Raw genomic sequence first — 18,989 nt, 5'->3', positions numbered from 1 at the left:
CCTGGAATGGTGATTTCTGTTCTCACTGCCCTGTCTACACCTATAGACAGAAGCAACCTGTTTGGCCACCATAAGGTCAAATTATTGTAAGGTGATGGTGGAGGTACTTCCACTAAAATTCTTCACAAGTGAGTGTTTACGATCTGTATTATACAGCCATCAGCCATAACATTAAAACCACTGACAGATGAAATGAATAACATTGATTATCTTGTTACAATGGCATCTGTCAAGGGTCGGGATATATTATGCAGCAAGTGAACACTCTGTTCTTGGAGTTGATGTGTTGGAAGCAGGAAAAATAGGCAAGTGTTTGGTTCTTGTCAAAGTTGCTAAGATCCTATTTGTGATCACTAGACGACTGCATCAGTGCATCTCCAAAACGGCAGGTCTTGTGGGGTGTTCCCAGTATACAGTGGTTAGTACCTACCAAAAGTGGTCCAAGGAAAGACAACAAGTGAACTGGAGTCAAGGTCATGGGTGTCCAAGGCTGGCAAGGAGCACATAGGGAACGAAGGCTAGCCCATCTGGTCCTATCCTATCCTGCAGACCGGTCACAGTGCACATGCTGATCCCTGTCCAGCATCTACAATGGGTTAGTGAGCATCAGAACTGGACTTCGGAGCAATCTCAGCAGGTGGCATGGTCTGATGAATCACATTTTTTTTTTTTATATCATGTGGATGGCCAGGTGTGTGTGTGTGCTGTTTACCTGGGGATGCATTATGGGAAGAAGGCAAGCCGGAGGAGGCAGTATGATGCTCTGAGCAATGTTCCACTGGGAAACTGCATGTGGGTTTTACTTTGACACGTATCACCTAACATTGTAGCAAACCAAGTACACCCCTTCATGGCAACAGGTATACCCTGATGGCAGTGGCCTCTTTTAGCAGGATAATGCCCACTGCAAAAATTGTTCAGGAATGCTTTGAGGAACATGACAGAGTATACGCTGTTGACTTGACCTCCAAATTTCTCAAATGTCAATCCGATGAAGCATCTGTGGGATGTGCTGGAAAAACAAGTCCAAGCCATGGGAGCCCCACCCTGTAATTTACAGGACTAACTTGCAATTTACAGTCCAAGCCATGGAGGTTCCACCTTGAAATTTAGAGGACTAATGTCTTGGTTACAGATACCACAGGACACCTTCAGAGGTCTTGTCAAGTCCATGTCTTGACTGATCAGAGCTGAGGACGTAAACAATATTAGGCAGGTGGTTTTAATGTTATGGCTGATCGGTGTACGCACATACAGTATGAAGAATGTAGTATGGCTTTAAGTTCTAGGAAAAAAGAGAAATCCCCATGAAAATCCTAAATTTACTAATGAGTGGTAAACTACACATATAAAGAGCCATGAGCTTACCGTGCATATTTTGTCATAGATTGATTTAAAGTCTAATTCGTGTCTGTCAGTAAGCCAGAGTTCCTTATCCAGACCATTCTCCTTACTCACACGGATCTGGTATGCGTTCTCTTCTTCTGCCCGACTCTAATGCAAGGTAAAAATTATTGTTACTTGCAAGACATTATTCTACTTTAACATTTTCTTTTGTTTGTGTTTCCCTTCACCCTATGTTTCTTCTATAACACACTCGTGTTTACTTCTTGCAAAACATATTTTATGCTTTTGTATTTATCTGTAAGAGAAGGAGCAAATAAAATCTTGATTCTTCTGGCTGATTAAAGCTGGCACAGAAACACCAATGTCCTCCTGTCAGAACCATGGCGCCCGGAGAAAGTGCAAGTCCCCTGTACTGAACTGTGCCAGTGGGGTATTGCCAGTCTGTAGGGGAATACTGAAGGGAAGAGAAAAACAGCAAACAGTGGCAGTATCACGCTAGGCGTAGAGGTCCCATTGGGGGAATAGAATGCTTCAGTGATATGACATTAAGGGGTAAGCTGCTTTGGCACTGCTTTATTTATGTATAACACCTTGGATCTGACTTTTATCTCCTTTGAGTCATTGTTATTAGTCAATAGAGGAGATTGTATTATATATTCTGATCATTTGACTTAAATTGACAGAATACATGTGCTAGAGTGAGATTCCACAGGGTGCACAGAAATTACTGCAATTACTGCCCCAAGCAGCTTTCATTGGAGTTGGAACACCTATAGGAAGCGCCCTTCATAGCTATGCTCCTACTTACATTGCACCTATATTAATGTGAGTACTACTAATCATGTTCTGTCTACCATTATTATTATTATTATTTCAGGTCTCTTAATATCTTTTAAATTACCTTTCAAAGAACACTGTGCGGTCATGCCAGGGAACACCTCATTTCTTTAAATAGCAAAGCAGTGACTCTTTTTAAACTCATAACTTATAATAAGTTTAGGATTTTACCTCAGATGTGTAACTATTAAGTCCATTGAAACACAATGAATGAATGAATGAATGAGGAGTGAAGGAGTGAGGGGAATAAAGAGTAGAGGGGAGAGGAAAGTGCCGATTAGAGAGGGGAGGTGACAGAGGCCAATATGAAAGGAGAGGGGAAGGGCAAAGCCAATCTGAAAGAACCAGTGACAGAAGTCAAAAAAAAAAGGAGAGGAGAGGGGCAAAGCCAATCTGAAAGGGCCAGTGACAGAAGTCAATAAAAAAAGGAGAGGAGAGGGGTGGTGACAGAAGTCAATAAAAAAAGGAGAGGAGAGGGGTTGTGACAGAAGCCAATAAAAAAAAGGAGTGGACAGGGGCAATGAGCCAATCTCAGGGTAGAGAGAGGAGGGAATTTAATAGGTGAGAAGTGAAGGTAATCAATCTAACAGGAAAGTGGAGGTGACAGAAGATGATCACAGAGGAGGGAGGGCCGGAGGGGAGGCAATCTGGGCATCTCGAGGAAGCATGAAATGTTGAAACGGATCTCAGATCCATAACATATTTAGGATATAGAGCAAACAAACCGAGATAAAACTAACAGGTGGCCATCACACTGTGCAGCGCCCCATGAATTCCGGAACCCTGGATGGCGCCCTCTGTCCATTTTGGCGCCCGGAGCTCATGCTCCACTGGATCCACCCTCGCTACACCCCTCCCTCCTGTCATAATGTGTCATAAATGAAGGGTGCTTTGAGAAGATAAAATAATGCATGGTGCAGTAATATAATGAGCCTTTACAAACCAAGCAAGATGAAGTGATTCATATTCACCTCCAACCTTTTCAGTCAGGTTTGGGAAAAAAAAACAGCATTTTCCATTGAAAATTGTTACTACTTCAGTAAATTACCTCCACGATCTGAAATTAGGGGGGAAGGAAGTACTCACAGAAGGGGTGTTCAATCTATGTGGCGGCCATTTTAGCATAGGTGATAGGAAATACATTGTGGCAAAAAAAAAAACAACAACATAAAATACCCACACTTACTCCTCTCAAAAAGACACATGCTCTAGTGGGCAGGGTAATTGGGCAACCAATTATTATTTACGCCGTCTCAAATTATGTACGTATGAAAGATGTTACTTTTTCTCATGCACTCATAGAATTTACAGCTGTATCCTCATACATCTAGCCTCAATGCGCCATGTGGCGTGAGTGAGCCTCAAGGGCCCTTGCGCCTATGCTAGACCTGGCCGTCTTTTTCCACCCAAAAATGTGTCTTAAGGTGGGTACACACTACACGATATGCTCCCTGAGCGATATCGTGTAGTGTGTCCCCGGCAGGCTGTGCTCAATGTCGTTCATGACATTGAGCACAGCCGCTGAACGATATCATTAACGATATCGTTTCCTCGCCGGGCTCTCTCCCCCATTCCCTGACATGCAGCAACCTGACGAGATCGTCAGGTTGGCCTGCATGTCAGCCCGATGAACGATGATGACGAACGACCCGCGGGAACGCGCGTCATCGTCATCGTTTTGATGTTAAAAATGGACGATAAAGTGGACGACTGAACGATAACGATATCGTTCAGTTGTCCACTTTATCGCCCAGTGTGTACGCACCATTAGTCGCAATGAGATGCGACTAGGACGCACCAGGCAACTGTGCTTATGAACTTGATATGAAACTTGTATATCTGTGTGTGACAGCCTGTATACGGAGCACAGCAGAAATTGGTGTGGAAAAAAGCTGCAGCTGCTGCATCGTAGCACTTCGTATACAGAGTCAGACTCAGCCGTACATCAAATTAATCAGCACATTTTCCTGGAGCAACCTAGGCCCTGATTCAGAGCCGTTCGTTAACAGCAGTACGCTCGTTGCGTTCCGATGTTGAGTAACCGTGCATGCGTCGGTGTTACATGGTATTTTCAAGCTAAGTAAATATTTTTATTTTTGGGTGGGGTAAAAAGCCTGACATTCCAATGTTGCCATTTCAGGTTGATATGGGTCGGATTGTTCTGGCCCTGCTCCCGGAAGCCGACCAACCTCAATCTCGTCCCAGGCGTAGGCATCGTAGGCGTGCAAGGCCCCAGATATTTCGAACACGTGTCACCCTTTTTGGAATGCCCGATGATGTTTTAAGACGATACCGTCTTCCTCCAAAAATCATCATAGACACTCTCTCATTAATAGAGAGTGATCTTGAGCGGCAAATTGACAGTCCTACAGCAATACCACCACTTACGCAATTTATGGCGGTGTTACATTTCTGTGCCTCAGGATCGTTCCAAACAACGGTGGGAATAGTGGCGGGCATCTCACAATCCTCCTTTTCCCGGATCCTGAGGGCAGTGATGCAGGCACTTTTCAAGCACCTCCATCATTTTATTCAAATGCCTTTGGATATGGGTGCCCTTAGTGTGGCCAAGGCCAATTTTTACCAAATACCTGGCTTCCCACACATCATAGGGGTTGTGGATGGTACTCACATACCACTTCAGCCTCCAGCACGGCTGGAGGCAATATTTAGAAACCGGAAACACTATCACTCCCTCAATGTAATGGTGGTATGTGATGCCTCCCTCCAGATCCTGTCCCTGAATGCAAAATTACCAGGAAGTACACATGACTCCTTCGTCATCCGGCAATCAGGGATATGGCACAAATTAACCAACCTACAAGCTGGTGATGCGTGGCTTCTGGGTAAGTGGAGACCTTTAGTACATAACAATGTTAAGCTTCATACAGAGTGAGCCTGATGTTGACTATTCTTTTTCACAGGAGACAGTGGCTACCCTTGCACGCCCTGGCTGCTCACTCCTTATTTGGCTCCCACACCAGGGCCACAAAGTGAGTATAATTCCGCACTTACAGCCACCAGGCAAGTGGTGGAGCGCTGTTTCGGCCTTTTAAAAGGCCGATTCAGATGCCTCCACCGCTCTGGTGGCGAGCTCATGTATTTGCCGGATATGGTTTCGAAAATTGTGGTCCTATGTGGGATATTTCACAACATCGCCATAAGGAGTGGTGTCCCAATGCAGCCGGAGGATGCCTTACCTGAGGATGGCCCCCCCGAGGTTGGTCGGAGGTCAGTATGTGGGGGGGCCATACGCGATGATGTGGTGGCCAGATTTTTTAGGTAATTATTGAAAAATAAACAGTGTTGATACCTAATGTGGTTGGGTTTGTTTGGGAACATCTAATTTTTTTTTTATTTTTTTCTCCATCTTCTTTTTTTTAACATAATCTTTGGCACTCCAACGATGACTACTTCCTGCTACCCTTACAAAACCTGTATGTGGACATTTTGGGGATATATTCTGGAACCCTTATTGCAACGCCATATTTGTGGAATCATGTTGGCATGGCCCTTCGTCAACCAGTTCTTGATTTTTTGTTTTGTGATGTGGTTTTTTTGGTATGTGTTGTATTTGAGATTATCACTGTGTGTTTTGTTTGTGAGTGACCACTTTGATTTTTCAGTTATGTTGATAATAAATGTTTTGAGAGTGAAATGTTGTACCTTTTTTGGAACGTTACCAGCAAGTGTAACCAGGTTCACACACGTTACATTTGACTAAGGGGTAATCCAGTACTGACGCCAGTTGAGCTAAAATGTAAATTTTTTTCAGGGTCCAAACCAACACCAAAAGGAAGCCTGTACAATCATTTTGCTTCGTAAGATTGGCCTAAGCAGCTTGCACACCAACTAGGAACCTGTAAAATGTAGAAATATCTAATTGTGACTACACCAAAAAAGGGAAATCAGATTGTTACTGTTAGGTGTTTCTTGTGGCTGTTTGACATAAAAATACAACACACACAAAAAATGGAAATCCTTGCAGGAACAGTCTACTTATGTCAGGGTAAACAATCTGTGCTTTAGAAAAAACGAATGAGCCAGAACGTAACTTCAAAAATAACAATTTATTTACTTAATGGGACAAAAAAAAAAAAACTAATCCCTAAGGAGGACCGACATACGGTCAAGGACCACCAGCACCCAGATTATATTGTTGTGCATCTGGGCCACACAGGCGGATAATTCGGCCCGACGCCTCTGTTCCTCTGTGGGTGAGAAAAGTGTGGGGATTAATACAACAATAGTGAAACCACATTAAAAAAAAAGCCAAAACCAAACTCCAACAAAAAATAAAAAAAAAAACAGATTTAAAACACATCAAACTAAAATGGTGTAGGCCAAAAATACAAGGCCTATGTACAAATTCCGACAGGTGTGATATGTGTATGTGGAAAACAGCAGTAACAGGTAAAGGCAATCGCCCAAATCCCCAAAAGTTGAGCCAAAAACCCCAAAAAAAGGAACCACACATGATTACATACAAACAGTTTGTGTTGATAAAAAACATCAAAGAAAAACATACCGGAAGATCCAACGCCAGCTACGGAAGGCCCTCCATCGTCCTCCTTGGAGGAGGCTCCATTCCCCAAAGATCGGGGCGGGGTAATGACCGACTCCGGGGAGGGGGTCATTCTAAGAGGGGTGATTGGAGGAGAGGGGGAATTGGGACGGAGGGGAAGAAGGCCCGAAATTTCAGGCTGAGGGTCTAGGAAGGCTGGGGAGGAGTGGGGAATAGGGGAATGACTGGAGTTGGAGTGTTGGCTGGGGGTTGGGGAGAGTGGCCGTGAGCGACGTCTGGCCGGACGCTGATGGCGTAGTCTTCGCTGGGCCCCTAAAAGATGTGAAACAAATTGTGGTTAGTTTCAACACAAATCCGCGCCACAAAACAATTTCAAATCCACCCCAAAAAAATACAAAAATGCAGATATGAGGAGAATGAATAAATATGAAATACAGGGAAAACATGGCCATGCAGATATGAGGAGAATGAATAAATATGAAATACAGGGAAAACATGGCCATGCAGATATGAGGAGAATGAATAAATATGAAATACAGGGAAAACATGGCCATGCAGATATGAGGAGAATGACTAAATATGAAATACAGGGAAAACATGGCCATGCAGATATGAGAATGAATAAATATGAAATACAGGGAAAACATGGCCATGCAGATATGAGGAGAATGAATAAATATGAAATACAGTGAAAACATGGCCATGCAGATATGAGGAGAATGAATAAATATAAAATACAGGGAAAACATGGCCATGCAGATATGAGGAGAATGAATAAATATGAAATACAGGGAAAACATGGCCATGCAGATATGAGGAGAATGAATAAATATGAAATACAGGGAAAACATGGCCATGCAGATATGAGGAGAATGAATAAATATGAAATACAGGGAAAACATGGCCATGCAGATATGAGGAGAATGAATAAATATGAAATACAGTGAAAACATGGCCATGCAGATATGAGAATGAATAAATATGAAATACAGGGAAAACATGGCCATGCAGATATGAGGAGAATGAATAAATATGAAATACAGGGAAAACATGGCCATGCAGATATGAGGAGAATGAATAAATATGAAATACAGGGAAAACATGGCCATGCAGATATGAGAATGAATAAATATGAAATACAGGGAAAACATGGCCATGCAGATATGAGAATGAATAAATATGAAATACAGGGAAAACATGGCCATGCAGATATGAGGAGAATGAATAAATATGAAATACAGGGAAAACATGGCCATGCAGATATGAGGAGAATGAATAAATATGAAATACAGGGAAAACATGGCCATGCAGATATGAGGAGAATGAATAAATATGAAATACAGGGAAAACATGGCCATGCAGATATGAGGAGAATGAATAAATATGAAATACAGGGAAAACATGGCCATGCAGATATGAGGAGAATGAATAAATATGAAATACAGGGAAAACATGCACACGCAGTTCGGGCCACAAAGACAAACATGAAAACCACAATCCATAAAACTTACTTTCTGCGATCTGCATGTGAAAGCATGCCAGCAAACGGGGCGTCCGCCGTTGCAGGTCCGACCACCTGGAGCGCAGGCGGGCCCGTACCTCCGCATATGCGGAACGCTTCTCGCGGTTGGTGATGGGTGGAGGCTGGGTGGAGGCTGCTCTGCTATTTTGGAGTCAGCCCCTTGGATGGTGTCACCGGGTAGCGCTGTAGCAGCGGTGATGGACGATGCACGCATTCACGTGTCATCCACACCCTCCCTGTGCTGGGGGCTTCCCAGAAGCTCTGGGAAGCAAGCCCCCAGCGTAATACCCCCAGCATGACAAAGATGGGGGCGTGATATGAGATCACGCCCTCAGACCGGCACACATGAGGGAGTGCGGCCTCGCAGGCGCAAGGAAGAGGTCGATGAGTGCCACACAGGTTGTCACCACACTCAGTGACGCCTCTGCAAGTACCACAACTTTAATTAGTAAGGGGACAAAAGTAAAGTCAAAATAACCAAATCTAAGTAGGCTTAAACTTATCAATCACTTTTAATGCTTGCGAAACATCCATTTATACATGTTACGTAGTATTAAATGTTCTTTTGTATTTTATGAATGCCAGTAAAATTATATAATTAAATTTTTTTCGATTGCCTATTTTCTTTATTATGTAAATAAGTATGGTAAAAAAAAGAAAACAAATAGACACTTTGCAAGATGGTTGGGACTTTCTCATATATATGGCAGAAAGGACTGAGCAACTGCTGAATATATTCTGAAGTTGGGGGGGGGGGGAGACAAGGTAGTAAATTTATCTCACATATCACTTTTACTATAACTCTGGTACAATGTACATTTAAAGCTTACCTTAGAGACCGTGGCAGTCCAGTTTTCCTTTTTCCACTTTTGAAGCAAAGTGTTAACTATTGATGTGTTAAGATCATCAATATTATCATCATCATCATCCTCATCATTATCATCATCATCATCCTCATCATCACCACCACTGTCATTAAAGTCCTGGTATAAATGAACACAGGAACATTACAATTACAAAGACAGACTTGCAGACTAGTAACGGATATATTTATACATACTAGTTAGGCCACAGGGAATGTACCTGTATTGGCAATGTAGACTTTTTTTGTCCAATTTGTCTAGCTTTTATTTTTTTTGTTTTAAGAATGAGCCCACTGAAGTTCTGCTAGACCAGACCATTCTTTAGATAGATGCACAAACTGTACCTCATTTGCAATATGTAAAACACTGAATGAGTGACAAAATGTCACTCGCTGCCTAGGGTGACAATGGTTAGGGGAGCCAGGGAGGTCAACCAAGGCAGTTGCCCCTTGTTCCCGGACATAGGGCTGTCATGGCTCTGTGTTTTGCATGCAGTGTATACAGCGCCACCCACTCCTGAGTCTCCTCATCAGCGTCACGTGACACATCACGTCTGTGATACTGATGAGGTGACTCGGGAGCCACTCTGTGCTGTATACACTATGCTGCATGCAGAACACAAAAGAGCCGGAAAGATTCAAGAGGAGCCAACCATGGGAGGCGAGTACTCAGGGGCACTTGAGGAGGGGTAGAGGGCACTGTATACCATACAGGGGGAGCACTGTTGGGCATATTGGGGGTGTGGGCAGCCAGGGGCGTAGAGAGCTGGCTCGGGGGAAGGGGCGTGGCCTAATCATGGGAAACGTGACCACGCCCCCTTAGGGAAAAAAAAAACCTGCGTGCAGGGGAGGGGGGCGCTGTGAGCCCCTCAGCCTGGTGAAAGCCAGGGGGGCACTCCGCAGGCAAAGGAGACTGCTGCTGCTCAGCAGCAAACAGTCTCCCACTGCAGCCAAGCACACGCTGCTGTGAGGTAAGAGGGAGGAGGGGCGGCTTTGGACACGGGCCCCTCCCCCCTGGGCCTCTCCAGCAGGCCCCTGGTAATTAGTACCCACTCTCACCCATCCTTTTGGCGCCCCTGAGGGCACCTTGTGGCATATTAAGGGGGCACAGGGGGGCAAAAGGTAAGTGACATTGTGTGGGTGGGGTTTACATTTTACTGGAGGATCCCCCCCAAGCCTTAATCCAGTCCTGCGGGGCACTTAAAAATACAATGTGTGTTTTAATATGTGTTATAATGTCACCGTACACCCTACTAGCTTGGTGCAGGGTGTGTGGTGACGGAGACTGGCCCCTTCTCACTTAGGGGTATATATACTAATAATCGCGGACCAGCCGCAAAAGTCGGGAAAAATCCGGGTTTTTTTGCCATTTTGTGTCTGAAAGTGGTATAATGTTGTCAATGGTCATAGAGAAAATGTGGAAACTTTTCTGCTTTTCCCAAGTACTCACCAGGTCTGTAACATCATCCAAGTTGTCTATAGTATACACGTCCCTGTCATCAGTGTGTGATCGGAATCCTGACTCATCCGCACTTTTTCGTTTTTTACGTTTAGAGTGTTTTAGGATTCCTTAATAAAGTGGAAATTGTTACAGCAGAAAGTATCACTCAGATGTGTCATTGTAAATATCAAAATGTTTTTTATTCAGTCTTAATAATCTCACCTCCATGTGCTCCAGCTCCTATAAACTGCAGGATTATTCCTGATGAGATGCTTTTGGTCCATTTATTGTGACAATTACAAATAAGGGAAGTATAGTACAATAGATATCCAGAGACGTGAACGAGAATGAACAGGAACACTTGGCCTGGCACCACACAGGATATCAGCTGCAGAGCACAGTTCCTACATAGGCCCTGATTCAGAGCCACTCGTAAGCGGCAGCTCGTTCGCTCCGAGCGATGTTTGCCCAACTGCGCATGCGTACGGATCGTTATACGCATGCGCGAACCAGTCAGTGCGGCCGAAATTCATGTGCTCGCAAAATAGCGAATGCCTGCTATTTGGAGTGACAGAATGAGGCGTATGTGGGTGGTAACAGGGGAAGGTGCTTGAAAACGGGGAGTGGAGATCCGAACGCAGGCGTGCTTAAAGGTCAAAACGGGCGTTTTATGGGTGTGCATATTTAAAACAGCAGCGTCATTGACGTCACTGGGTTTTTTTTAAGCCAGAACTGCTCGCAAAATTGTGGTAGCAAAAACCAACCACAAGAATAGCGCGCAGCTCATACCCTGTTCGATGTACTCGATTAATCTAATAAATAGCGGACATGACGTAGGATGCGAGCAGCCAGGGGGCGTAGTTTCCCAAAAAACGACCGCAAGTTTTGTTCGCTCGTTCAGACCTAGAGGCGTGAACAGCGAACGGTTCATTTGAATAGCCACCCCTATTTTCAGGACGAGCGAGCGCTAATTGCGTCCGGCTCTGAATCAGGCCCATAGTTCTTTACCAGACACACCCAAGTTCACTAGAGATGCTTAAAAATGTCAGTATTTAAAAATTCAATTAAATATCTTTGTTTCAATTGCTATAAGCTTTTTATTGAAGCACAAAAGAGCAAGCAAAGAATGAAAGAGCCTCATTTATCAACGAGTTTTATGATTCACAACGAGCGATAAAACTCATTGCATATGATAATGGTGCTCCAGCCAATCAGCTCCTAACTGTCATCTGTTTGAAAAATTACAGTAAAGCTGTGTACACACTAAAGAGATACATCTGCAGATAATGGTTGTTCATACACGCTGAACAACCATCATCTGTGTTGTGTGTGTTGGAGGGGGATGGGTCCCGCCGGCCGGGGGCGTATTGCGACCCCCTCCCCGTAGCCACCACTGCAAGTGTACGGGCGGTCGGCTGACCGCCTGTACACACAACCCCAATATATTTGCAGCACAGCCGACGCGATATGTCTGTGAACGACGTCATTCACAGACATATCGCTGGTACACACTGGCCAACGGGCACCCAATATATTAGCCGATCAAATGATCTGCCAGTATATTGCCAGTGTGTACCCAGCTTTAGGAGCTGATTTGCTGGGACACCATTATCATACGCAACGAGTTTTTAGCACTTGTGTGAATGATAAAACTCGTTGACAAATGAGGCCCAGAGTGTCCTCTCCCGCTGGCACAGTTGCCGAGTAGACTCTGGCACTGATAATTTGAGAGGCAACAATCAAAATCTCCTGAATGTCTTTCCCCATTTCCGATCACAATAGCTATGGCGTTCGCCATTGTAGCCTATGGGCTACATATTGCACAACTTACCAGGATCCTCCGGATCCCTCCCCGATAACAGCCACTTGCACATGCGCTGTCTATTGACCGCGCATGCGCACTAAGTGCCAGATTCAGAGCCGCTCGCAAGCGGCTCAATGTTATAGCCCTGTGCATGCGCCGTGACCGGCGTGCGCATGCGCGAGCCCCGCAGAGCGACTGAAGTTCAGTCACTCCGGGACTCGCAACAAGACGGTGGCTGTCGATGTTGATTGACAGCTCGCTCCGTTTTGTGGGCAGGTTGTGGGAGTGACCGGACAAACGCAGGTGTTCCCTTAGGCACGCCTGGCGTTTGTAGGAGGGCTTACTGACACCACTCTAATAGAGCAGGAAGTCCACTCGGGCTTGCGGCATCTAGACCCTACCCCATAGTCTCATCTCCAGCCTGTTGGTCGCGATAATTGCGACGGTCTCCAGCCCACTCGCACAAGCTGTGGGTGATCACCCACAGCTTTGCGAGCGGCCTGAAGACAAAAAAAAACGCCCACAGACCCAGCAAGCGGCCAGCGACTGCGAGCGGGTCTGAATCAGGGCCTAAGTCTGCAGCATAAAGTAAAGTGATCGCTTATGCGATCACTTTACTTTACACATCGCAGGGTCAGGCTCCTATCGGAGCACCTGTCCCTGGATGTGATTTTTAATACATCTTTGTGGAAATTCATTTCTTATTGCCGCGAATTCTATTTATTGGGTCTAAAACCCAATAATTAATAAATGGGTGCCTTATTGTTGCTGTTTTATACTAATGCACAATTATCTGCATTTGATGTAGGGGAATTTTGTCCATCCCCATAATGTCCTCTATGTTTTTTAACCACTTAACTGACAATTTTTTTTTTCTAAAAACTGCTCAGAAATTTCAGTTTTTTTATGAGTGAATTAGTTGAAGAACATGTATTTGAACTTATCCAAAATGATTTAATTAAAAAAAAAAAGTTTTTTTTTTTTTAAATATTTGTAAAGAACGAAAAATAAAATAAAAAAAATAATTTTTTAAACATCGGATTACCACTATCGGAACATCGCGACTTCCCGTTTCACAGCGGCTTTAGGCACAGGTACACTTTAGTGGGTGAGGGGGGGCTCATTTACTTTTTCCCAGCAGCTGCTAATCTCTGCAGCGGCTGGGTGGGGGGTCCTGCTGTGCCGACCGATCAGCAGTGATCGGCAGCCCGGCAGACACTGGGAGGAGGGTGCAGGCAAGCAGAGGGACTGGAATGTCCCTATGTGAGCAGCAGCTGCTGGAAGATTCTCTTCCTGCAGCCACCCACACTGTTTATCTGACCTGTCACACAAATGCTACCAGATCATATAACGCACAGCCTGGTGTGGTCAGAAAAATGCGACCATGCCAGGAAAGTGGTTAAACACAACGTTTCAGAGCCCTTTATTGCTCCATCTCAAGGTCAATAACATACATATGCCAGTACACTTACTTTATACCCACACCACGTGTAGTCCTCACGGTCCGGCGTCCGGGGTGGGAGGTGCACATCAATGACATCATCAGCCCGTCTCTGTCTCCTTAGCAACTACCACAGTGTCGCCCGGCGTCAGAGGAAGAGGATGAGATCAGATGCCGCTCCTGCCCCCCGTAGCCATTGTAACCGCGGACAAACAATGAAACAATAGTGACTTCATGACCGATAAACAGTCGTACAAAATCAAATATGATATAATATACATACAATACTATAGTTCCAACATATTGGTATATTAGTTACATCAAAGTATAAAACTTGATTCAGAGCAATGGATAAGCAGTTGATGAACAGCAAGTACCACACAAAATGGATCAATATCAAATAGAAAAAACATACAGTATCCTACATTGACCATAATGTAAAGCAACCTCTAATTGCAAAAATATGTATCAATGATAAATCATATATTGAATAAGTCATGTATTAAATCTGGTCTCAAACCTCATCTCTAACCATTATAATATTCTTGAAACCTATTAGCAACGATACTGAAAGATAATGCATCTCAAAATCGTCTGAAGCAACCCATTGGTTATCTACATTGTATCAGCAGATATCCCCTACAGCACACACAATCATCCCATCAGGAAACACCACGTACAAAGATAACAGAACCGTTAACAGTACAGTTGTAGAAAGACTAAGAGGTACTGTTAACTTTGTACGTGGTGTTTACTGATGGTGATGTAAGTGATGTGTGCCTTCCTCCCCTGGCGCCGGACTGTGGGTATAAAGTAAAGGTACTGGCATATGTATGTTATTGACATTGAAGATGGAGCAATAAAGGGCTCTGAAACGTTGGTGCATTCCCCTGCTAGTTCACCTCGTTTATTGACCCGAGTGCCGTCGCCCCTGACACACACGAATATTATATTTATATATATATATATATTTTAACGAAATAGCATCAACAAACGGCGGGGCACTCGGAGACTTGCACAAAGTATCAAAAAAGTGTATTCAGCATAGATACATGTAGGACACCAACGTTTCGGGACTACTTCGTCCCTTTGTCAAGGCATGTAACAGATAACAAAAATAAACCAACCTTAAATAGAAGACAGAGGGCCTGATTCAGAGCCGCTCGCTCTGAATCAGGCCCGGGCTTTTTTTTTTTGGAGCGGCCACCCACAGCTATAGCGAGTGGCCATGATGATGGTCGCGATGGTCAAGACCATCGCAACCATCGGGCTTGCGATGAGACCCTTTTGGTAGGGTCTCGTTCATCGCAAGCCCCAGAGAGCTTTTGGCTCTAACAGAGCCGGAAGCTCTCCACTGACATCACTTGTGATGTCAGTGGGGCCGCCTTCAAACGGCAGGCGTTCTCATGGGAACGCCTCCGTTTGGGCAGCCACCCCCCTGGCCCGCCCACCAAACGGGGCGAGCTGTCACTCAACATCGACAGCTCGCCCCCTTTGGTGCGAGACCCGAAGCGACGGAGTGCCCGTCGCTAGCCGGGTCGTGCGCATGCGCTGTGGGCCACCATCGACCCGGTTGCGAGCGCTCAGCGCTTGCAACCGGGTCTGAATCAGGCCCAGAGACCAAGTGTGGACAGCATCGAACAAACCGGAAATCCCAACTCCCAGTGCACTCACCAATAGGCAATAGGCACCAGCTGCACTCCGTAAGCACGGCAACACAGACTCTATACGGCAGCCTTGATAGGAAAAAAAAAGAGATGTGTAACATAAACTATCTTCACCATAGAGGTAATAGTAAAAGAAATACCAAACGAAGATTAAGAGTATATAATAAAAATAGATATAAGAGCAGACAAGTAGGTATTAGAAAAGAAAAAGAAAGATATCATAATGTTTAAGCAACATTGTATCAAAATAATAAGTAAAATATATAGAGAGAAGGTAATAAACCTGGATGAAATGAGCTGTATCGCAAGGCATGCAGACAAACGTAACTGGAGAAGAACAGTGTCCCAAACCATGTAAGAAAAACGTGGTCATGAAACCTATGAGCAACATAGGGGACCCTGCGCATCAATTATATGGATAAGGAATGTAAATGCTGGATGTTGTAGTCATTAAAACTAGAATAACTGGTGTACTATAGTGAACAAGTGCCAAACATGCCAATGTCTATCAGTGTCAAATAAATAAAACTAATATATTCAAAGTGTAAACATAAACCAAGTGATGTGTATTCGTAAGTGTCCAAAAGTGCCTCTAAATAACTGAAATGATGCCTATAGTGTAATACCCCATATTGAGTGTCTATATGTGTATGAAGCTAAATAACTGTGTAAACTATATGTTGATAATTGATCATCCTTGTGTTAAATGTGACAACAATCATCCCTGATTTAACTGTGATGCATAAAAGCTAAGTAAAAATTCTTGAAAATTAATCACTTAAAAACACTCCATTGGATCTTCTCATTGAGTCCCGACGGGCTACTGGTGTTTAAATTGAAGATCCAACGTGCCTCCATTTGTAACAATTTACCAGTGCGATCTCCTCCTCTTAATCTCTTGGGGACGTGATCAATTCATCAATTCACCCAATCACTCAATTGGTGACCTTTTTCGGCAAAATGCCTTGCCACCGGCTGTTCGGATGGTTTTCCTTGTAATGCAGACTTTATGGCTGATCTATGGAGAGCTATTCTATCCCTGGCCGTACGTATAGATGTGCCCACATACAACAATCCACAAGGACATGTAATTAAATATACTATATGAGTGGATGTGCATGTTAATATACAGTATGATTGATTTTGTAAATTCTACCAGTACTTGGACGTTGAAAGGCATGTCCTGTAATCATATTGTTGCACGTGGTACAACCAAGACATTTATAACATCCTGGCGGTTTACCCCAAAAATGTGTTTGTTAAAATGCCTGGTTTGCTTGGTCAAAACCCGTGATGTCGGTGTGTAACATGTTAGGGGTCTTTTTTGTTTGAAACATGGCAAATTTCTATCAGTGGAAATTATTTAACATAATGCTCTCGTTGCTCTAGGTATTACCGGACTGGAAGTGTTGTATTCATTGACAAATGGAATAAATTAATCCTGACTCCTGTTTTTAAGTTTCAATAAACTATATCTGGGAATCCTCAATACTTCATTCTTGTGCTTAGCCAGAAGTTGCGTTTCATATCCTCTTTCCAGGATTCGACCACCTTGTCAAGCACTGGTTCCAACTCTAGATAGTTACTGGTTATTCTGGCTGTTCTAATTATTTGCGACCTGGGTAAGCATTTCTTTAGTGCCACGTGAGGATGACTATTGGCCCGTAATAAAGTGTTCTTGTCCATGGGTTTAACATATACTCCTGTATGCAGTTGGTTATTCTTTATGGCTACCCAAAACATCTAAATAGTTTAAAGAAGTTTCACGCGTTTGGTACGTGATCTTAATGGGAGAGTTCCTGGTGTTGATGTGATTAACCAGTGTTTCCAATCTTTCCATTCCTCCTGTCCAGAGGATGAACACATCATCTATATATATCGAGTATGTAAAGATGTATTTAGCAACTTCAGTATTCGAAAAAAACATCTCTTATTCCTAACGGAACATAAACACGTTGGCCAAAGAAGGTGACACATTGCTGCCCATCACACATCCACTGATTTGACGATAGAATTTGCCATTAAACAAGAAGTTCCAAGTCAGGGTTAGTTCAAGTAGTTTAAGAAATAATTCCAAATCCAACGTCTTCAAGTCTTCTTTGATCAAGAATTCCCTCATAGCCTCTAACCCCTGTACATGTGGAATACTCGTATATAGACTGAATATGTCCATGGTACATATAATAGTACCTTCTGATACTGTGTCAATGGAGTCAATGCGAAGAAGAAAATCAGTTGTATCTTTGATGTGACCTTTCTGTTTTAAATCGTTGTTTTAATATCAACGGCTGTATTATGTTGTCCAAAACCATAGATATAGGTTGGAAAATGGAGTCTCTTGCCGAGATAATCAGCCTCCCAGGTGGTTTAGCGATATCTTTGTGAAACTTGGGGGACGTAAATTTAAAATCACTATACCACCCCAATCCAGGGAGTTAGTCACTTCTAATATCGACAGCGAATTTGCATGTGTTGATTCAGAAGGGTCTTTGGATAATACAACTATCCCTTTAGGAACAGCTCCAGATACCCCAAAGGGTCCAAGAACAAAAGGTCGCCCAGAACACGTGACTTAGGAGTCCTTAAAAAGAGACAAATCTCCAATTTTGACCCGCAATCCACAAACGCTTCTATTAAATAATTTTTACGTCTCCTTGATGAATCCATCATCAAATATTCTTCTGCAGCCTCAAGTAAGAAATACAATTTGTCCAAATTGGAATGGAACGCGCTCAAGAAGCTAGGTTCATATAGAGACATCATTATCTGCCCCGCCGTTAAGGGGGTCGGTATAGTGATTTTAAATCTCTCCGATTACAGAGATGAGATTTACAATCAACTAGCAAATACATCCACTTACGAAGCACTGCCGTCGGATCCATCGGAAAAGTTCAAAAAAGAAGTTGACCTTATACTGGACAAAGCCGTTATGGATGGATTTATCACCAAGAAAATATGTCAATCTTTAAAACAGGAATTTCTGGTAGTACCGGTTCTTTTTACGATCCCCAAGATTCACAAAGATGTCGCTAAACCATCTGGGAGGCCGATTATCTCGGCAAGAAACTCTATTTTCCAACCTATATCTATGTTTTTGGACAACATTATACAACCATTGATATTACAACAAAAAGGTCACATCAAAGATACAACTGATTTTCTTCTTACCACTGACTCTATTAGCACAGTACCGGAAGGTACTATTATATGTACCAAGGACATACAGTCAGGTGCATAAATAGTGGGACATTGACAGAATTTTCATATTTTGGCCTCTATTCACCACCACAATGGCTTTGAAATGAAACAAACAAGTTGTGCTTTAACTGCAGACTTTCAGATTTAATTTGAGGGTAATTACATCCAAATCAGGTGAACGGTGTAGGAATTACAACGGTTTCTATATGTGCCTCCCACTTTTTAAGGGGCAAAAAGTAATGGGACTATCAACTCAAAAGCTATTTCATGGACAGGTGTGGGCTATTCCCTCGTTATTTCATTATCAATTAAGCAGGTAAAAGGTCTGGAGTTGATTCTAGGTGT

At 43.5% G+C, this 18,989-nt stretch overlaps 1 protein-coding gene across 2 annotated transcripts in view; it reads right to left on the bottom strand.

The window, feature by feature from the left end:
• Positions 1-18,989, bottom strand: part of LOC148511678 (uncharacterized) — a 76,533-nt gene that overhangs the window by 35,795 nt on the left and 21,749 nt on the right. For both annotated transcript variants that reach the window (XM_088482813.1, XM_088482815.1), the window contains exons 7-9: positions 10,544-10,662; positions 9,062-9,214; positions 1,369-1,494 (exon numbers count right to left, since the gene is read on the bottom strand). In XM_088482813.1, the coding sequence (XP_088338939.1) occupies positions 1,369-1,494; positions 9,062-9,214; positions 10,544-10,662 (398 nt within the window). The remainder of the gene's footprint in view (positions 1-1,368; positions 1,495-9,061; positions 9,215-10,543; positions 10,663-18,989) is intronic.

The sequence above is a fragment of the Taudactylus pleione genome, unplaced genomic scaffold, assembly GCF_031769625.1.
Source record: "Taudactylus pleione unplaced genomic scaffold, aTauple2 ptg000296l, whole genome shotgun sequence".
NCBI classification, from domain to species: Eukaryota; Metazoa; Chordata; class Amphibia; order Anura; family Myobatrachidae; genus Taudactylus; species Taudactylus pleione.
Note: the sequence above shows the minus strand (reverse complement) of the source record. Positions and strands in the feature narration are given on the sequence as shown.